The sequence below is a fragment of the Ranitomeya imitator genome, chromosome 6 (assembly GCF_032444005.1).
Source record: "Ranitomeya imitator isolate aRanImi1 chromosome 6, aRanImi1.pri, whole genome shotgun sequence".
NCBI lineage: Eukaryota > Metazoa > Chordata > Amphibia > Anura > Dendrobatidae > Ranitomeya > Ranitomeya imitator.
In genome coordinates this window covers 118,609,280-118,631,910 of record NC_091287.1, presented here as the reverse complement: position 1 = coordinate 118,631,910, position 22,631 = coordinate 118,609,280, and the positions used below count along the sequence as shown (strand labels likewise).

Here is a 22,631-nt window from a genome sequence, read left to right as displayed (position 1 = left end):
CAAAGCATTGATCCGTTGGATAGGTAATAAAATGGTTTTACTTCGACCACCTTCTTTAAGGACCGAAATACACCAACTCTAGAAGAGGTTAATACAAATGAGAGCAAAACAAACGCACTTCTAACAAGAATCTAACTACTGCAAATGATGCAAATTACCTTATCATAAAGGTTTCCCGAATTTCTTTTATCATCCTCGTCACTGCTGTCTTCTATTGGCGGATTTTCTCTTTTCATGTCATCACCCAAATAATGTTCAAAGACATTCGAGAAAGCAATAGCAGAAAGCATGCAGACCACAGGAGTCAGGGTTAACATCAAACGGACCATCACACCGGCGAAATATACTGCACTGATTGCATACAGAGCAACTGCGGAGGAGAAGAAAAAAAAAAAAAAAAGGTCCATTAAACTGCGCCACTAATAACAGGATAAATAGCAACAACACGCTGCCTAGACGCGGCTCCCTCGCCGATTGCAAGAACGTCTGAATTGTATCCACATTACTGGGTTACACGGGCAAAATAGCTGTATAAATCTCCAACATACACAAATGGCACATAAGAGGTCCTGGCACCAGAGGCCAGCGGAGGGGAAGTCCACGCGCCGTTCGGATGTGACAGGCAGAAGGGGTGACATTATGTAGAACAAGCAAAGCATTAAAATAAATCCTATAGAAAAGGCCGTAAACCTCTAATTGCATCCACTCCTTATGTAGGGACTACATACTGAACTGCATGGAAGGTGCGGGACCATCTCACCAATCATCAGGACTGACGGCTGGGAAGTAAATCCACGCATTAAAGGGGTTGTATTGGATTATAAAATAATGGTCTCAGAGCAGGGAGCATGACAAAACCTATACTGGCTGGGAAATCTCTTACTGCTCCAGTGCAGCTATTCCCAGGGGTCCTGGAGAAACTGGAGCCAGCATAATACAGGGACAGAGACTCTAATTCCAGCAGTGTTTCACCATTTAAGCTTCCTGCAGCAGCTTTGATAAATCACCATTTTATCTCCAGCTGTTCTGCTTGTCCCCTCAGTGATGACCGCCTGTAAGTAGTCCTCAATATTCTTAAGCACTGCACCCCTCACCTCCCAAGGAATGGCAGCTTTCTTGCTATGCACAGCGTAGGCAGAAAGCTGTGAATAGGTGGCATGTTCAGAGGTTACACAAAGCTCATCACCAAGAGGACAAGCAGAGCCGTAGCAGATAAAACCAGGATTTTATCAATGTTACAAGAAGCCCTTGTAAAAGACAAAGTGATGGAATCAGGGTCTCTGCTCCTAGAAGGGTAGCAAAAACATGGCGACAGAACCTCTGATTGCCTGCAGTCCATGTGCGTGTGACTTGTTCAGCAAATCACGGTCTGAAAGGGTCTCATGCCCCACATAGCGACTGGCTGCAGCGGTCACATGCACAGTCGGCATATATTCCCTACAGCACACTTAACCAGCAGGACAGCTGCAGTGGTGGTGATGGTGGATTTTCAGGTACCGTAATTATAAATGGTTTTGTTATTTTATTACATTCACTACTTTGGATTAAAAAAAAAAAAAAAAGAAAACAACCCATAAGCGAGGTAATTACTAATGGAGTGATTATCGACTCAAACTGCAATATATTGAGCAGGTGAAAGCTCAGAGACATAAACGTCCTGGACATTGTTCTCTGAGGAGACCACAGAGGGGTAACATGGCTTGTGCATCTCTAAACACCTTGGAGCATGGACCCCGATCAATCCCCAGCGCTGCAGCCTCTTGGGCTCTGCTAGCAGATCCTCATGAGTTAAGCTGACGGGGCATCACATTCTCATCGATTTCAGCGCATTACCGTCAGGCTCACTTGGACATCAGTCTATAAGCACAGCGGACAGAAGCTGGAAGGCCTTGCCGATCGCTGCAGCGCCATTGTCTGAAGTACGAGGATCTCCACACACACTTGTGTCCATGATAGGGGCTTTAAAGAGCAATATAACATAGCACGACTTCTTGGAATTTAAAAAGGAATTGTGCATGTGAAAATGCAGAAGCATGATGAGAAAGAGGTCCACACAGAGCCCGAGGCCTAGAAAGCTGGTCCGCCGGTGCATGGCAGCCGTCTGGCTCTGGGCTGAGGAGCTATAGAACCTCCATGTATTGCTGTAGAAGACTCTGCACATAGGGCTATGCGGAGACAGGAAAGCCGCAAAAAAAAACAAAAAAAGTGTAGTACCTACCAAACACTCGCTCATCATTGATATTCTTTATACAGAACCAAAGCCCTGCAGGAAAGGTACAGACTAATATATGAAGGTCAAAGAAGAAGGAAACCCAAGTCGTTGGCTGATGTTCTGATACCGAAGCGATAATGGGAATGTGAATTTTGGCGTACCTATTAAAAAGGGGGAAAAAAAATAAAAGTCACAAGAACAGTTATGACTATTCAGCCTGTCAATATCGATAATGATTAGAACGGACCATATAGGAGAGAAGTGGACGACATCTGGCCCATGAGCACTTGTGATCGGACATTACTGTCATCAGTAAGAAGCTTCTTCCCATTACACAAGGAATTGAATGCGCAGATTATCATTCCATGAGCGGATCCAGCAGTGTAACTAGCAATTTGTTATTCACATTTCTCCACGTGATAATAGTTGCCAAGAAGCAGACGCCGGAGTCACTGAACCTGATGTTAATAATGACCTCCTAAATACGGACTAAACGTTTTGGCCATTGTTAAAGCACTAAGCTGCCCGTAATTTCGCAGGGATGCGAGGTATACACACAGCGTGATTACCATTTCATTCCAAAAAGGTTTTAGAAAACACCTGCCAAATGCTTGGATACCAAGCGCATGTAACAAGGGACGTGCCACGCCATCTCACAGGTCAGCTCACTGTCCAGATGTCGGAACGTCCCCGGCTGTAGAGCTGGCTGGGCTTCATCATCATCTAGGATAACGCAAGGCATCCAGCCAACTACTGGGAGGCCAACATACCCAAGAAGCCGGACGAGACCACATATATAGTTACTGAAACAGTAACATTACATTTTCTGTGCTTATTATTAGTCTATTATGTCCTGTACAGCAGAGAGAACACCCTAACTATTACCAAGAAACCAAAACCTTCTAAACTGGTCTAAATCCTTCTACAGAATCGCTGAGTGTCCCCGACGTTAATGCCTGAATGTACAGCTCCGTTACAGTCTGACCTGATTTATTAGTATATAACGTTTCTGAGTACAAATCCCTTTAGGCAGACAGTTTGAATAATGAAATATACATTTTCAGACGCTTCCGCTGAACTCACCCTGTATCCCAAAGGGAATAAAATCGTCCACTCCAAGGAGCAATGTACCCTGGAAAAGAAAATCCCGCATGAATACAAGGCAAAAATGGAAAAAAAACAAAAAAAAAAACAAGAAACAAAACGCACAAAAAACTCAACAATAAAGTGTTAGAACCTACGTCAATATTGGAAATCTCAAAGAAGCCAATAAGCTTGTATCTAGCCCCTTAGATATCTTCTGCTGGTGTACAAATGCACGGCTTCCTACATGAATGATCAACATTTAGGCCATGTTGTGTTCACAAGTTGCTTTTTTGCTGCTTTTTTTCTGCAGGCAAAACCTTCTCTCTTGGCAGTAAATAAGCTGCTTGAAAAAACAGGTTTTGCTACGCTTTTTTTGCGTATTTGTGGTAATCAGAGCCTGTCCGTGTAATTCCAGCCAGGTATAATTTTTTTTCCTGAAACACACTGGTGTTTCAGAGAAAATAAAGTTTGGAGGAGATCCGGCCAGTGACCATGGTGGAGAAGAAACTAGGCGGAGAGGAAACTAGTCCATTGTCACTTTGGACCGGATTCTCACCGCACCACTCCTGGTGATTGACAGGTGTTTTGCCGAGTACACATGTGGGAGACACCTGTCAATCACCAGGCGCGGTGCTGGCTTGTCAATCTAGATTTCCTCTGAAACGCCAGAGCCTTCTAAAGGGAAACCAGACTGCAATTATACAGCCAAGCCTGTGGTTGGGCTGCATGAAACAAGTGACAGGTTTCCTTTAATATCAATAATTATGTCATTGCTTATAGTTTAGAATGTAACATTTACCAACAGAAGTATAAGATAGGAAATATTTAAGTGGGAGATTTTTCTCAAAATAACCTCCATCAACAGTCCTCTGGGAGTCAAACACTGTGGAACTCCATTTAGAATGTGGAATTATTAACAATTGTCCGGCGAGGCAAAGCCGTGATAGTCACAGTTCATGTATCTTCTCCGCAGTTAGGCAAACCTTCAGCTGGGGAGAGCAGCTGGCGATGGCCGCTTTGTGTGCTTCACCTTCGTATTCCCAGCTCTCCTCCCCAGCGGAAGGTTTGTCTAACTGCGGTGAATAGAAGATAAATGAAGTCGGCGACTGCTGCGGACTCATCTCTGTAATATTGTTAAGTAAAAACTACCACCATAATGGAAATACAGCATTTTTATAACAGTCTGATCAGGGTCATAGCAAATTATCAGCAGAAATGCGAGAGATGGTAGACATTGCCCATCTGTCAATTTAGAGGGTTTAGCAAGTATACAAGTTGACCCTAATTGATAGGATAGGGAATAAGCTCCTGATACTTGTGGGGTCCAACTGTTGGGACTCCTGAGACAGGTTCTGCAGGATGGAGCGGAGGTCGAGTACACGCACCAAAGTACTGTTCATTCTCTATTCTATTACAGTCCTGTAGACAATAAATGGTGCACGTTTGCTCTGCTAAGGCCGACTCAAAATTATAAGGGTCCGAAGAGTCAGGCACCCATTCGATCAATATCTTGGCCCACAGCCTATCAATGGGAGGTAATTTATGTACTTGGTACAACCCCTTAAAATGTAATGCAGGCAGATGCATCATAGAAGGCACATCCATCAAATAGGATGTCAGGTGGAAAAAGAGAAATCCATATATCCATGTCGAGAACAAATGGTTCCAGAAATCCTCCCGATCCGATCTGTATTTTACCTATATAGTACATTGACTATAACAGATTTGTCAGGAGACAGACCAGGGTAGGCGTTTTCCCAGCATTGCTAGCCCTCAGACGGCGCACACGGCTTACACTCGGCACACCGGGCAGCCTACCTGTGTAGGTTAAGTAGATAACGGTTAGGAACACGACTCCAGCAGCGAGAGACACTCCCAGGAAGAAGAGCGTCTGGAACTCCTGCTTGGTCAGCTTGTCTCGGAGGTACTGTAGTAAAGCGTAGGCCTGCAGCAGCGCAAACACTCCTGAAACAGACAAGGACAAATCACTAATGGCATCGCAGCAGGATTCCGATACAGCACATTATCCCAATGCCTGAGATTTAACTGTCAATTTAAAAACACCACATCACAGTTTAGTCATTTTATTAAGCTTTATTGCCCATAACAACTGTACTAATTTTCTGCTCCCTACTGCAATGCTGTCAATTAAATCAATGACCATTCAGTCTGCAGCATGTCAAATACTGCGGTGGAGCGGTCATGATTTATTGTGGATTTTCCCCACTCAGATCAATGAGAAAAAGAAAATCTGCTGAAAATTCCATTATTGCAGACAATAATATGGATACAAATATGCAATTCGTTAAAAAAATGCATGCACTTAAAGAGGTTGTCCATTACTTTTGCATTGTTGATCCATAGGCCATCAATGGCTGATTTGTCGGGGTCCAACACCCAGCACCCCTGCCGATCAGCTGTCATCTGTGTTGGTGGTGGCCACAAGTGCTCACTTATCGAGCTACTCCATATACTTGTAGTGGCCGAGGCTTTGTACTGCACATCCGCCTCCTTTTCATATCAATAGAGGCGGACATGCAGGACCCTGCGGCAGCCGCTACAAGCAGCCCGAGCACCTTGGCAAGCGAGTACTTTCGGCCAGCGTCCGCTAACAGCTGATCGGGGGGGGGGGGAAGTGCTCGGTGTCGGACCCCGGCTCATCAGACATGGATGATGACATTAATGCAACAGTAGCGGACAGCCTCTTTATGGGAAGCTAGCATCAGAAAACTACTTATTGCTTAAGGTGTTTGCATTGCATGTATTTTTACAATTTTTGGTAAATTTAATTTCTTTTCACATCATGAGCCTTATTGAAGAGTAAAGGTAGTGCGCCTGCAGTTTTCACACGAGCCACTGGGGCTTTTTATACTAATACATTGTCCTTTTGGGAAATTTGCAGCCATTTCCTTACTAGAGGCAGGATTCCAATGAGTGCTAACACCTCTATACACATCTGATTACACAAGATCCTTCATTTACAATACGTGAGGTCACTGCCCCCCTGTCTACACAATGACCTTTGCACTCGCTCATTATATGTTTCAATACAAAGGCTAGGGCCGGGATCTGACCACTGCAGCTATGACACGTGTTGTTTCCTGAAACTAAAGGAAGGTAGCGTTTATAAAGGCAGTGTGAAAATGTAACAATTTCTATATTTTTTCTCATTTTAATAAAGATTGTAATAATGGTGGAATAGGGGTGGGGAACACTGCATCGGTCTTCTCACCCTCCCCCCCAAAAAGATTAATTTAACTCAAAAACCTGATTTAATCAAGAGGTCACTTTCGAACAGCTGGCCTTTAAGCTGGCCATACATATCAGCGGTTTGGTGAAGGAAGCAATGGACAGATGGGTTACAACGTGACAGGATACATTGGCTCCCGATAGTGGTAGTGGGGTCCCACTGTGGTTCACCCATCTCCCTCATACAGAGAACATACATACCCAGCACAATAATGTGTTCATCTCTATGCGGTGGTGGGGAAAGATATAGTGACTGACCAACAAATGGCATTGATAGTGTATGGCCAGGCTCAATAAAAAATAACGAGCAGTTATACATGGAGACATTGCTAGGTGTTAATGAATATACAGGCAAGAAATGAAAATATAGCCAAATGCAGTCACAGCCACTGGTATGGAATATCCACACATGCGCACCGCTTTATGTCAGGATCTTACCTGCAGCTGCCATGTGCTCGCTTGTACGGATGGGTTGAAATCCAACAAAGGGAATTTGCATGGATAATATTAACCCCACGATGAAAAAGGTGCTGTATGCTGCAAAGGAGAAAGAAGAAAGCATAAGAAGCAGTTCTCAAAAAATTCTTAATTTATCAAGAGGGAATTGAAATACAAGTAAAGGAGTTTTCTAGCACTCGTGACCTATCCTTGAGAGCGGTGGTGTGCTTACAACACCCCAGTGATCAGCTGCCGGCAGCCCAGTAAGTGGCCGGCTGTGAACAGTCTACAGGCTGAAACACACATCTCTGCCAGCCTCATTGGTGGCCGCTCCCACGGGCGGCAGATCAGTTCTTATTCAGATGAGCAGGAGCTGATCTGCAGGACCCTGCAGCGGCCACTAACCAGGCTGACAGATGTGTCCACAGACTTTACAGCCGGCCACTGACTGAGCTGCCAGCGGCTGACTACTGGGGTGTCTGGTGACACATTAGCCTTTTACTATCTGGGACTCTGTTCAGAACTCATAAAATAAAATAATTTAGCATTTAATATTTAATGGCAGTTTCAGATGAATTTTCAGCCGAATGTCACTTTCTGATTCTATAGCTCATCATTTCTCCTCTCCCTCCATAGATTTTTTTATGAGCAGCATCTGTCATCTCATTCATCTGTGTATCATATACATCTGATTTTCCAATCAGAATTTCTCTTTTACACTTGATACAGGAAAGATATATATCTTGGTACCGTGTTAGCCAGTAGATAGAAAAATATTTAGAATTGAGAGTCCTCAGCGGTTGATACCTTTGAATGGCGAACTGAAAAGATTGTAAAGCTTGACATTTGTTACCATCTTTTCAGTTAGCTGTTAAAGGTATCAACCACTGAGGACTCATTTACACTTGTTAATTTTATATATTTTTTCCATAAATCAATATGACGATGGTTACTCTGTAAGCCACAGACCCCAAACTGTCACTTTTCCGAGGAGCATCTGACAGGAGGACATGCAGCATGGTTTCCCCATCAAATAAATGCAGTTATTCAAAGTGGCAGAGTGGTATAACACGCTCCTGCTACAAACCCCAACTAGCAGCTAAATACTACAGTGAGATCAGATAATGTCTTGGCTATACACCGAAGAAATAAAAATACAAGCAGCCACGGAAGAGCGCATCAGACACTGGAAAACAAGGACATCTAATCAATGGAAGCCAAGACGGGCAGCTCATGAAACACTACTCTATGTAGGCCAAGGAAAAACAGCTTTGTGGGCCCTGGGGAGCCGGCTTCTTGTGGGAGCTGCAGGGCTGGCCAGGTGTTAAATGAACCAAAATAATCCTTTCTGGCTTACAAGCAGAACGTTATCGATTCCGGCTGCATTGCTTCTATGTGATAAAGCATGTGCTGGATTTTCTGCAAGAAATGTATCTATCGGTACAAAGCTGTGTTGTACAGCTCCACCAGTCCACAGGGCTGTGTCTCCTAGGATGGCCTACACAGGGCACAGCTTGGTAACAGAAGTGATAAAATGAGCGTCCCCATCACCAAAAATGTACACTGTGCTGGTATATTACACCGCAATGTGCAGGGAAGGCTCAGACGTCCCCGATGAGCCTCACGGTGTAATTACAGGTCTCTGCGATGAATACTGAGTACCCACAGGAAATTCACACAACAGACGAGGATAGCATAGCACCGATTATCTCATCAACATTTCATTTGTGCTCTGTGAAACTCAGAAGAAAGAAAACCTTCCAACCTTGACTTGTGAATTAGGAACCTGCATAAGACAATTTCCTAATATGATCCTATAACTCAGGAGACCTGATACAATGTACTGGGGAATTCTATCATTGCTCTGAAAAACATAGGGAGAGGTTTCATGAGATACGAAACTGCATTCTGCCTGTAGTGCTGCAGGCAGCGGTGATTGTGAAGAATCCAGTTTCCTACTCTGTGACCCAAGATATTTTAGGATTTAGAAAACAGAGCTGCACTATTAGCTTTTCACACTTATGCATAAGCAATACCCTAGAATAGGATTATTTTTTGCTAAGAGGATTGTGCTCAATTAGATAACAGAGGGTTCACTTTCAGGACATAAACTGAATAGTGCATTAAATTGCAAGGCCATGTGGAAAAGAGCCAAGTATGCGGTGTGGAAAAGAGCCTAAGTATGCGGTGTGGAAAAGAGCACAAGTATGCGGTGTGGAAAAGAGCACAAGTATGCGGTGTGGAAAAGAGCACAAGTATGCGGTGTGGAAAAGAGCACAAGTATGCGGTGTGGAAAAGAGCACAAGTATGCGGTGTGGAAAAGAGCCAAGTATGCTGTGTGGAAAAGAGCACAAGTATGCGGTGTGGAAAAGAGCACAAGTATGCGGTGTGGAAAAGAGCACAAGTATGCGGTGTGGAAAAGAGCACAAGTATGCGGTGTGGAAAAGAGCACAAGTATGCGGTGTGGAAAAGAGCACAAGTATGCGGTGTGGAAAAGAGCACAAGTATGCGGTGTGGAAAAGAGCACAAGTATGCGGTGTGGAAAAGAGCACAAGTATGCGGTGTGGAAAAGAGCACAAGTATGCGGTGTGGAAAAGAGCACAAGTATGCGGTGTGGAAAAGAGCACAAGTATGCGGTGTGGAAAAGAGCACAAGTATGCGGTGTGGAAAAGAGCACAAGTATGCGGTGTGGAAAAGAGCACAAGTATGCGGTGTGGAAAAGAGCACAAGTATGCGGTGTGGAAAAGAGCACAAGTATGCGGTGTGGAAAAGAGCACAAGTATGCGGTGTGGAAAAGAGCACAAGTATGCGGTGTGGAAAAGAGCACAAGTATGCGGTGTGGAAAAGAGCACAAGTATGCGGTGTGGAAAAGAGCACAAGTATGCGGTGTGGAAAAGAGCACAAGTATGCGGTGTGGAAAAGAGCACAAGTATGCGGTGTGGAAAAGAGCACAAGTATGCGGTGTGGAAAAGAGCACAAGTATGCGGTGTGGAAAAGAGCCAAGTATGCTGTGTGGAAAAGAGCCTAAGTATGCGGTGTGGAAAAGAGCACAAGTATGCGGTGTGGAAAAGAGCACAAGTATGCGGTGTGGAAAAGAGCACAAGTATGCGGTGTGGAAAAGAGCACAAGTATGCGGTGTGGAAAAGAGCACAAGTATGCGGTGTGGAAAAGAGCACAAGTATGCGGTGTGGAAAAGAGCACAAGTATGCGGTGTGGAAAAGAGCACAAGTATGCGGTGTGGAAAAGAGCACAAGTATGCGGTGTGGAAAAGAGCACAAGTATGCGGTGTGGAAAAGAGCACAAGTATGCGGTGTGGAAAAGAGCACAAGTATGCGGTGTGGAAAAGAGCACAAGTATGCGGTGTGGAAAAGAGCACAAGTATGCGGTGTGGAAAAGAGCACAAGTATGCGGTGTGGAAAAGAGCACAAGTATGCGGTGTGGAAAAGAGCACAAGTATGCGGTGTGGAAAAGAGCACAAGTATGCGGTGTGGAAAAGAGCACAAGTATGCGGTGTGGAAAAGAGCACAAGTATGCGGTGTGGAAAAGAGCACAAGTATGCGGTGTGGAAAAGAGCACAAGTATGCGGTGTGGAAAAGAGCACAAGTATGCGGTGTGGAAAAGAGCACAAGTATGCGGTGTGGAAAAGAGCACAAGTATGCGGTGTGGAAAAGAGCACAAGTATGCGGTGTGGAAAAGAGCACAAGTATGCGGTGTGGAAAAGAGCACAAGTATGCGGTGTGGAAAAGAGCACAAGTATGCGGTGTGGAAAAGAGCACAAGTATGCGGTGTGGAAAAGAGCACAAGTATGCGGTGTGGAAAAGAGCACAAGTATGCTGTGTGGAAAAGAGCACAAGTATGCTGTGTGGAAAAGAGCACAAGTATGCTGTGTGGAAAAGAGCACAAGTATGCTGTGTGGAAAAGAGCACAAGTATGCTGTGTGGATAAGAGCACAAGTATGCTGTGTGGATAAGAGCACAAGTATGCTGTGTGGATAAGAGCACAAGTATGCTGTGTGGATAAGAGCACAAGTATGCTGTGTGGATAAGAGCACAAGTATGCTGTGTGGATAAGAGCACAAGTATGCTGTGTGGATAAGAGCACAAGTATGCTGTGTGGATAAGAGCACAAGTATGCTGTGTGGATAAGAGCACAAGTTTGCTGTGTGGATAAGAGCACAAGTATGCTGTGTGGATAAGAGCACAAGTATGCTGTGTGGATAAGAGCACCAGTATGCTGTGTGGATAAGAGCACAAGTATGCTGTGTGGATAAGAGCACAAGTATGCTGTGTGGATAAGAGCACAAGTATGCTGTGTGGATAAGAGCACAAGTTTGCTGTGTGGATAAGAGCACAAGTATGCTGTGTGGATAAGAGCACAAGTATGCTGTGTGGATAAGAGCACAAGTATGCTGTGTGGATAAGAGCACAAGTATGCGGTGTGGATAAGAGCACAAGTATGCGGTGTGGATAACTCTGTCAAAGTCTGCTCACTACAGCCCATCATTGTTCAGTGTAAATAATGGATGTAGTGGTGATTTAACTGTCCATATGATGAAAATATTGATGGTCAGAAGGTGGATGTGTCAGGAGAGACAGCTGCCTGTGCAATGTGGGGGAAGGCAGAGGCACAGAGGTATAATCACATGACTGCCATTTCCACATCCATGATGATGGTGACAAGAGTCCATTGCGCACACAGCCTAGGGTACTTTGCTCCCATCAAAACATTAGACTTTAATGAGTGTTTTAATCACATTTTTTGGGGTCCATAATGTGGAGAATACCTCTTCTGTTTGGAAGAAATATTTATTTTTATATTTTTCTCCCATTGTCTGGATACAGCAATTACACACTTGTTATCCCCTACTGTATGTTAACTGCTCTCAGAAAGTCCCACCTAGTTTGGCAGTAAGAAAAACTTACGCTTCTGATTGGCTAGCATGACAATTCATATGCAAGGAAATCCAGATGGACTAACCTAACCGAGCATGTGTGTCCTCTGGCACTAAACAGAACAGATAATACGAGAAGAAACTAAGAATACGACGGGGCACCAAACTATGTATGTAACAATATCTAGATAAAAAAAACAACAACAAAAAAAAACACTTTTGTAACTACCGGTAATTTCAAATAAAAAAAATCCAATGTGTTATCTTCGTGTGCATTAATACGGTACTTATTTGCATGCCTGTAGCACAATATATGCTCCGTCCATGGAAAACTTTACGTAAATCTGCTAGACAGCCGATAACATGTTAATAGAAGCCCATAAGCAGTCTGGATCTTGATCTAAAACCTAGCAGTCGCTCAGTAAAGCACAGGAGAAGGAAACATGCCATTACTCTCATGTGTCTGGTAGAAACGCTTAGGCTCCCCTTTGTTTAATGTCATTGAGAAGAAGATCATGTTTGAAGTGTTAGAATAAATCCTTTCGTTTAGCCCCTTTACTGCTGTATTATTCAAGGCACTGCAGAGGTTTGTAGCACAGAACAAAGTCTCGAAGCATGTCACACAAATAAGGCGACGAAGACGGCATTGGGTCACCTCATCTCCCCTAAAGCCGTCATATATAATAATTGTTAGAGTGCCATCCTGTGGAAACAGCCGCAATATACAATTGTCAGTGGAAATGTCTGACGTGACTGCGAGAAGATAAACACTATAATGAATCACTGTGCTGAGCGGGAATACAGATCCCATTCCGAGCTTCTACACTATGCAGAGCGTACACAGTCTGCCAGCCGGCCCGCGGGTGTATGGCTTTACATTATGTACAACGTTGTAGACACCCACTGGTCTCCAAAGCAGACTCCCATCGATAACATCTTGTGGCAGTTTCCCTCTTTTCTTGTATGAGACCCATAAGTAGGGACATTGTCATTGCTACAAACCATCATGGATTATTATTTATTATGCTTTGCTTATATAGCACTACCATATTCCGCAGCACTTCACATACATCATCGCTGATCCCAAAGGGACTCCATCTAAATTGCCCATCAGTATGTCTTTGGAATAACAGGTCTTCAAAATATAGTTACACTGAACATTGGCATCCGTGACATGGTTCAAGACCAGATCAGGGGTCCAAACTGACCCGTCTCGGGCCTAGATGTTAAGGTCTGTACTAGGACAGTTTTTCACAGACAATTGAAATGAATTAAGGTTGCACTTAAACTCTTGTCTTATGGGAACCAACAACTTTTTCTCAGGTTACCTCCTTTTCGAGGGAAAGGGTAACAGAATAATCCAAGCGTGGAGAAGAGTAAAACAACCAAAGCTGGATTCATACCTTGCCTTGAGGGCAACATATAAGCCTGGCATTCTCCTGCCACATATGAATAACCAGACACCGTAGATATTGGTCAACCACACACTTGCTCAGCCAACAGCCATCTCCCCTTTCCCCTGTGGGGTTTGAAGCAAGAGAATGTTCTTGTCCTGCAAATACTTATCCCTCCCCTCTTTTATGAAGGAAAATATGGAGGCCATTCATGTGCCTAATAAGTATGGCTGATACTGTTGATATCATCAGGTTTGGCCACCTTTTCTGTGTGCCAAGGCCTTCACACAGAGAATGAGCGCTCAGCTGTTTAGCATAGTTAGAGGTAGCATATGACCTAACAGCTTTCTGCTCCCGAATACCTGAGGGGAATCTTGCTTCCAACGTGTCACTGGCTAAAGACAAAGGTTCATTCACAAGCTTCTGAAAAACAACCTGTACAGTTCTGTGGAGAATACGGTGGATTTGCAGCAGATTGTACCGATGCTGCAGACCTGAGATACAACCAGCTATGTGCCATGTATGACAAAAAAAAAAAAAGGAAGAAGGGTCATTAGTCATTATGTGGATTCCAACCGTTTCTTTTTACTGGCTCTGAAGTGTTTTTACCCCCATCCTAACAAGGAAACTAATGTGGTTAGCTGTGCTGAGAAAGGAAACGACTAGCAGGACCTTGGCAAGTCACTTCCTCTGGCAGTTCTGATAGGACAGAGGCTTCTTAAAGGATACAAATTTTATATGTACGTGTACATGCGCCAACGGCAATATCTCCTCGACTTCCACATGCATTTTTGCGCAATTTTTCAGCGGTAAAATCCAGGGTGGATGGAATGAGAGGGATCAATGAGTGGAACAGGCTGCAACGAGAGGTGGCGAGTTCTCCTTCCATGGGAGTCTTCAAACACAGGCTGGACAGACATCTGCCTGGGATGATTTAGTGAATCCTGCTTTGAGCAGGGGGTTGGACCAGATGACCCAGGAGGTCCCTTCTAACTCTACCATTCTATAGGTACCTTCACACTCAGCGACGCTGCAGCGATACCGACAACGATGTTGATCGCTGCAGCGTCGCTGTTTGGTCGCTGGAGAGCTGTCACATAGACCGCTCTCCAGCGACCAACGATCCCGAGGTCCCCGGGTAACCAGGGTAAACATTGGGTTACTAAGCGCAGGGCCGCGCTTAGTAACCCGATGTTTACCCTGGTTACCAGCGTAAAAGTAAAAAAAACAAACAGTACATACTTGCCTACCGCTGTCTGTCCCTGGCGCTCTGCTTCTCTGCACTCCTCCTGCACTGGCTGTGAGCACAGCGGCCGGAAAGCAGAGCGGTGACGTCACCGCTCTGCTTTCCGGCTGACCGACGCTCACAGCCAGTGCAGGAGGAGTGCAGAGAAGCAGAGCGCCAGGGACAGACAGCGGTAGGCAAGTATGTACTGTTTGTTTTTTTTACTTTTACGCTGGTAACCAGGGTAAACATCGGGTTACTAAGCGCGGCCCTGCGCTTAGTAACCCGATGTTTACCCTGGTTACCAGTGTAAACATCGCTGGATCGGTGTCACACACGACGATCCAGCGATGTCTGCAGGGAGTCCAGAGACGAAATAAAGTTCTGGACTTTCCTCAGCGACCAACGATCTCCCAGCAGGGGCCTGATCGTTGGTCGCTGTCACAGAGAACGATTTCCTTAACGATATCGTTGCTACGTCACAAAAGGCAACGATATCGTTAACGATATTGTTATGTGTGAAGGTACCTTATGTTTCTACGATTCTATGAATAAGATTGGCTCGTGCGTTAATTTTGTAGAACATACCATGGAAGATGAACGCTTGGGAATGGGGTAAATTAACTGCAAAAGCGTTTTTACTCTCGTGCCAATTTCATCCTGTGGTAACGCAGAACCACGACATGTTGGCTCGATTGTGGGTCTAATTGCCTGAAGGGTCGGGTGCGCCTGTGAAACTGGCCTGTGACAGAAGTCAACACTATTCTTTGGAAGGAGTAGCATTAGATGCAATCACATTGCCTGGCACAAGTGGAAGGGGGCAATAAAAGATGTGGGGCATCTTAGTGGTTTACAAGTTGCAAAAAAAAATGTTCATAAAAGGGGTTAATGCCACTCTGGAAATGTAACTTTTACACTCAATACTGCTTTCAAACTTCTCTGCTGAGATGCCTCTGCAAGCAAAGAATAGATTAAATCAACCTTATTTGCTTAAAGTAATTAAAATAAAGATTAAAATATGGCTTTTTTGTTTCTTACACAACAAGGATTTGAACGATTACATCTCATTGAAGAAAAAAATGCAACAAAAAAACTAGAGATGTTAGAAATGCTCCACAACTCTTGCTCTTAATTACAAAAAGTAATTGGTTACACTAATTTCGCTTTCTTTGTAGTATAAAAAGGCCTTATCAAAGGCTAGCACTTGGAAATAATAGTTTCCACTAAGCAAGGAAATTGCAACAAGAGGAGGTCAATGCAGAAAATGTTCCATCAGAAATGGCTCTTATTATGCTGTGATTAGTAGTGCTATACATATTACAGCATATCATTATACCATAGGGTATTGCTTCATGGCTGCGATGGGCACAAGAATGCGGTCCCTGAGAATCTGCTCGGGGGGGCTGATAAAAGGTCATCAAGGGCCATAAATGGCCCTGGGGCCTGAGGTTCCCCACCCCTGATCTAAAGGCTCAATCATGTCCTTCTTTAAAGGGTGTTGTCCAGGAATTCCATATGGTTGACTAAAAAGGGTCTGTCTGCTCAAACTACAAGTCTGCAGTCACTATGTGACTGCAGACTTCTGCACGTGGTAACGATTTTCCGATGCCAGAGCTGGAAACGTAGGTCATGTGACCGCATGTATATGAAATGCATACTCCTGTCCACATTCAGACTAGATGGATGCAGTCTCACTCAACGCAAGTGAAATGAGCAAGGCTGGACACAGTCTAGTCGGAATGTGCCAGGAGTATGCATCATACTTGCAGTAACATGACCACTGTTCCCGGCACCAGAGAATCCTTACAGCGAGCAGTGCATGACAACAGACTTGTAGATTATGACAGGGCAACCCCGTTAATCATAGGATAGGTCATCAATACCAGATCGGTGCTGAATAGAGAACAGCCACTGCAGTGTGTAAAGCATTGCGCTGTTCCGACTCTGAATGCCATGTACATCCAGCCAAAGCGGGAGTTGGGACCCCATGATCTGTGGGCTGCCGGACATCTTCATTTGATATCCAGGATCAAAGAGTATGCCATCAAAGTTCTGGACAGCCCTTTAAGGACCCTCTACACTGAAAATTTAGTAAGCCAGGCAACTATCTTAAGAGGCAGGTACGGGAGCATTTCAACTCCCAAAAGGCATCAAAGGGAGATTTGTAGTTAACTTTGACACGGAGTCATCTGACCTGTTGGAGCTCATTTTTTTGCAACCCAGCGTCCTTTCAAAACTATTTATACCTGTGATGCCCGTATATTCTGTGTAGTATTTCCTGATGAAGAGACCCCTGAAACGCGTTGAATAAAACCACTGTGAATCAACTATACTCTCCTGAAATTCATCTTAGTGGCAGCGCAGAATTTTAACTACAAATCTCCCTTTGAAGACATTATTTTCTCTGGTCAGTGAAGACCTGTGGATCCGCAGCAGCCGCTATCTATATGCTCTCATCTCATCCTAACCAGGTGAGCAAATTTGGTGTACATTCTCCTTTGTGTAACGTGGATAAGACCCTATTGCGCTCTGTCCCCCCCATTGTTTTGCAATAACTCCCAAAAGGCGACATTGCAAGAAAGAAGGGTTAGATAGGTAAATAAGTCACTGTCCAAGGTGTCCAGTAGTGGCCTATTCCCTCTCCATGTAAGAAAGTGTGCATGTGCATTGGAGTCGTTAGGAATGGCTGTCAGTTGAAGGTAGATCAACATCTTTAGGGTATGTGCACACGTCAGGATTTCTTGCAGAAATTTTCCTGACAAAAAAAACGGACATTTCTGCCAGAAATCCGCTTGCGTTTTTACCGTGTTTTTCACGCGTTTGACGTGTTTTTGGAGCGTTTTTTCCCAAATGCATAGAATTGCGGTAAAACGCAGAAAATCCGCAAAAATAATAAACATGCTCATTTTTTTACCGCGGTGCGTTTTTTTCACGGAAAAAAACGCATCCATGTGCACAAAACATGCAGAATGCATTCTAAATGATAGAATGCATAATGTATGCGTTTTTAATGAGTTTTTATAGCTTTTTAGCACGAAAAAAACGCGAAAAAACCTGAACGTGTGCACATAGCCTTAGTTTGCTTTAATATTGCTTTTTTTTTTTTTGCCGTTATACAAATATAACCAACATTACAAGCAAAATAAACGGAGAAACTAACCCTGAGCAGCTAAAGTCATTCTACCAACCATTTATCTCTTTTTAAGCAGAATCTGAGTCACAACCTCCTGGCTGGCAAACTTGATTGGAGTCAGACGATTGTCTAGATTTTTTTTTTTTTTTTTTTGAGAATATGCAAAAAAATTATTTAGAGATGTGGCGAACTTGTTGTATGCTCCGCATGTTTTCATGTGAATAAGTTTTCAAAACCCCATATAAAAACAGTGAAATCAATGTGAAATGTTCTGAAAATTGAGGATTTTCATCACTTCTTAGGGTGACATCTGCAGTAAATATGTACGACGATTTGCTGTAACACAGGTGGCTGATTTTTTTTCTGCAGCAATCTGAGCCTAGTCTTGCTTCGGGTTACTGTTTTATTTTAGACTCCTTTCTGAAATGTCTCCACCAGTTTGAAAGAATTGTCCATAATCATGAGATGCTTCAGGATTTCTGACAAGAAACATAATATACGAGTATACTAGCTATTGAACCCATTCTACGCCCGGGTGGCAAGCATCTATATTGGTATATGGTCTCCATCCTGGTATGTGCTGCTCCATCCTGCGTCCCCATCCTGTCATGAGCCGCTCCATCCTGCGTCCCCATCCTGTCATGAGCCGCTCCATCCTGCGTCCCCATCCTGTCATGTGCTGCACCCATCCTGCGCCCCCATCCTGCCATGTGCTGCTCCCATCCTGCGCCCCCATTCTGACATGTTCTGCACCCATCCTGCGCCCCCATTCTGTCATGTGCTGCTCCCATCCTGCGCCCCCATTCTGACATGTGCTGCACCCATCCTGCGCCTCCATTCTGACATGTTCTGCACCCATCCTGCGCCCCCATTCTGTCATGTGCTGCTCCCATCCGGCGCCCCCATTCTGACATGTGCTGCACCCATCCTGCGCCCCCATTCTGACATGTGCTGCACCCATCCTGCGCCTCCATTCTGACATGTTCTGCACCCATCCTGCGCCTCGATTCTGTCATTTGCTGCTCCCATCCTGTGCCCCTGTTCTGTCATGTGCTGCTCCCATCCTGCGCCCCTGTTCTGTCATGTGCTGCTCCCATCCTGCGCCCCCGTTCTGTCATGTGCTGCTCCCATCCTGCGCCACAATTCTTTAATTTGCTTCTCCCATCCATATGCCCCATAAGCTGCTCCATTATGGTTGATGACCCCCATAAGATGCTCCATAGTGTATGCCCCCCCCGTACACTGCTCCATAAAGGTTGATGGCCCCCATAAGATGCTCCATAGTGTATGGCTCCATAGTGTATGCCTCCGTACACTGCTCCATAAAGGTTTATGGCCCCCATAAGACGCTCCATAATATATGCCCCCGTACACTGCTCCATTATGGTTGATGGCCCCCATAAGATGCTCCATTGTATTACCGTATATACTCGAGTATAAGCCGAGATTTTCAGCCCAAATTTTTGGGCTGAAAGTGCCCCTCTCGGCTTATACTCGAGTCAATGTGGGTGGCAGGGTCGGCGGGTGAGGGCGCTGAGGTATACTTACCTAGTCCCAGCGATCCTCGCGCTGTCCCTGCCATCCCACAGGCTTCTGTGCTGCAGCTTCTTCCCCTCTTCAGCGGTCACGTGGGACCGCTCATTAGAGATATGAATAAGCGGCTCCACCTCCCATAGGGGCGGAGCCGCCTATTCATTCCTCTAATCAGCAGTGCCGGTGACCGCTGACAGGAAGAGCTGCGGCACCGAAGACCAGGCAGAGGGGCAGCGCGAGGATCGCCAGGACTAGGTAAGAATAGCATATTCACCTGTCCTCGTTCCAGCCGCCGGGCGCCGCTCCATCTTCCCGGCCGGCGCCTCCATCTTCCCGGCGTCTGCGCTCTGACTGTTCAGGCAGAGGGCGCGATGACGCATACAGTGTGCGCGGCGCCCTCTGCCTGATCAGTCAGAGCAGAGACGCCGGGAAGATGGAGGCGCCGGAACGAGACGCCGGGAGCTGCAATCAAGGGAGGTGAGTATGTGGTTTTTTTTTTTATTGCAGCAGCGGCGGCAGAGATTTCTATGGGGCACAATGAACGGTGCAGAGCACCGTATATGGCACAGCAATGGGGCACAATGAACGGTGCAGAGCACCGTATATGGCACAGCAATGGGGCACAATGAACGGTGCAGAGCACCGTATATGGGCACAGATATGGGGCACAATGAACGGTGAAGAGCACCGTATATGGCACAGCAATGGGGCACAATGAACGGAGCAGAGCACCGTATATGGGCACAGATATGGGGCACAATGAACGGTGCAGAGCACTGTATATGGCACAGCAATGGGGCACAATGAAAGGTGCAGAGCACCGTATATGGGCACAGATATGGGGCACAATGAACGGTGCAGAGCACCGTATATGGCACAGCAATGGGGCACAATGAACGGTGCAGAGCACTATATGGGGCACAGCTATGGGGAAATAATGAACGGTGTAGAGCACTATATGGCACAGCTATGGGGAAATAATGATCTATTTTTATTTTTGAAATTCACCGGTAAATGCTGCATTTCCACCCTAGGCTTATACTCGAGTCAATACGTTTTCCCAGTTTTTTGTGGCAAAATTAGGGGGGTCGGCTTATACTCGGGTCGGCTTATACTCGAGTATATACGGTATATGCCCCCCATAAGATGCTCCATTGTATTATATGCCCCGCATAAGATGCTCCATTGTATTATATGCCCCCCATAAGATGCTCCATTGTATTATATGCCCCCCATAAGATGCTCCATTGTATTATATGCCCCCCATAAGATGCTCCATTGTATTATATACCCCCCATAAGATGCTCCATAGTGTTATATACCCCCTATGCTGCTGCCATATATATATAAAAAAAAAAGAAACATACTCACCTATGGTCGCTGGGCGCCGAGTGCTGGGGGGCCTGAGCAGGCGGGGACACCGGCGCGCTGTGGGGGTCAGGTGCCGGTATCACCGCTAGCTCAGGCCCCCAGCACTTGCTATACTCTCCTGTCTATCCCGTTCCACCGGTGCGCGCCGCCATCTTCCGGCTCCTCTGGCTGTGACCGTTCAGTCAGAGGGCGGCGCCGGCGCGCATTAAGCGCGTCATTGCGCCCTCTGAACTGTGAACGTCACAGCAGAGGACCCGGGAGATGGAGCCGCACGCAGCGCTGGAACGGGGGACAGGTGAATATACTCACACTCCTGGCGGACCCTGCTATCCGGTGGCGATCGTGGTGTGCGTTCAGTGTTTACGCATACCGCGATCTCCTGGGAGCGTCACTCTGTGGGGGCCAGACTGCGCCGGCGCTTGCGCAGTCTATAAAGGCTTTGGACAGAGTGACGATACCAGCGTTATATTATAGATACATACATATATATATATATATATATATATATATATATATATATATATATATATATATATATATATATATATATATATATATATATATATATATATATATATATATATATATACTAGATGGCAGCCCGATTCTAAATCTTATCTCCACGGAAGTTTGTCCGGAGCTAATGTCCGGAGCTAATGTCCGGAGCTAATGTCCGGAGCTAATGTCCGGAGCTAATGTCCGGAGCTAATGTCCGGAGCTAATGTCCGGAGCTAATGTCCGGAGCTAATGTCCGGAGCTAATGTCCGGAGCTAATGTCCGGAGCTAATGTCCGGAGCTAAGTGACGTCAACAGTGTCCAGTGTCTGATTGGTTGCCGCCTGCTGCGAGCGACCAATCAGAAACGTGCCGTACTGTGACACACTCCGCCCGCCATTTTGGTGTGATTTTTGAATTTTTACCTCACAGCAAGTTTCTACTGCGTGGAGGCGGGCCCAGTGACGTTGCTCTTCAAGCTCCTGCCGAATTTCGTCAAAAAAATGATAATACCATTTACCAAAACTATATATATGTAGTTGTGAAGTGGTTCAGTGACATTTTCACACCAATTTTGAACTTTTGTTTGGTGTTTTCTCCATATACTGCCTATTATTTTTGTTCTTTCTTACTATTTATTAATTGTATTATTCTTACATTTGAATAAATAAAGTATATATGGATTCTAGACTCCCGATTCTTTAGAATCGGGCTGCCATCTAGTGTGTATATATATATATATATATATATATATATATATATATATATATATATATATATATGTATATATATATATATATGTATATATATATATATATATATATATATATATATATATATATATATATATATATATATATATATATATATATATATATATATATATATATATATATATATATATATATAGATTCAAGATTCAAAGAAGCTTTATTGGCAGGACCAAATACACATCAGTTTTGCCAAAGCAAGTGTATAGAGGCAATAGGGATAGGGACTGAGGGGATGTTGGGTAGGAGCTGTGGGGGGAGGTGGATGGGGCAGATCCAGGTTGGGGGCTATAGTCCATGGCATAGGGGAGGTGGATGGGGCAGATCCAGGTTGGGGGCTATAGTCCATGGCATAGGGGAGGTGGATGGGGCAGGTTCAGGTTGGGGGCTATAGTCCATGGCATAGGGGAGGTGGATGGGGCAGGTCCATTGTGGGGGCTATAGTCCATGGCATAGGGGAGGTGGATGGGGCAGATCCAGGTTGGGGGCTATAGTCCATGGCATCATAGTTCTCTTTCTCGCAGTCTATGGCATTCGCTCACATACCGCGCTGCTATCTCCACCGCTCTCTCTTCTTCTCCCAGCAAGATATATGTTTTCTCTTCCTCCTTCATGGTGATGAAGTCTGGGAAGAGATGTGAGAGTCTCCTGAAGTGAGTGTCCCTCACTGCTGAGTATTTGGAGCAGTGTAGCAGGAAGTGGGTTTCGTCCTCTATGGCCTCCTGGTCACAGTGTTGGCACAGTCTTTCCTCCCTGGGCTTGTAGCTCTGCCTGTGTCGGCCACATTCGATGGCCAGACTGTGGGCGCTGAGTCTATATCGGCTCAGGATCTGGC

At 45.1% G+C, this 22,631-nt stretch overlaps 1 protein-coding gene across 1 annotated transcript in view; it reads right to left on the bottom strand.

Moving 5' to 3' along the window:
- Window positions 1–22,631, bottom strand: part of STT3B (STT3 oligosaccharyltransferase complex catalytic subunit B) — a 178,876-nt gene that overhangs the window by 44,394 nt on the left and 111,851 nt on the right. Inside the window, exons 6-10 of the mRNA XM_069730024.1 lie at window positions 6,986–7,084; window positions 5,117–5,263; window positions 3,296–3,344; window positions 2,219–2,373; window positions 159–370 (exon numbers count right to left, since the gene is read on the bottom strand). Of these exons, the coding sequence (XP_069586125.1) occupies window positions 159–370; window positions 2,219–2,373; window positions 3,296–3,344; window positions 5,117–5,263; window positions 6,986–7,084 (662 nt within the window). The remainder of the gene's footprint in view (window positions 1–158; window positions 371–2,218; window positions 2,374–3,295; window positions 3,345–5,116; window positions 5,264–6,985; window positions 7,085–22,631) is intronic.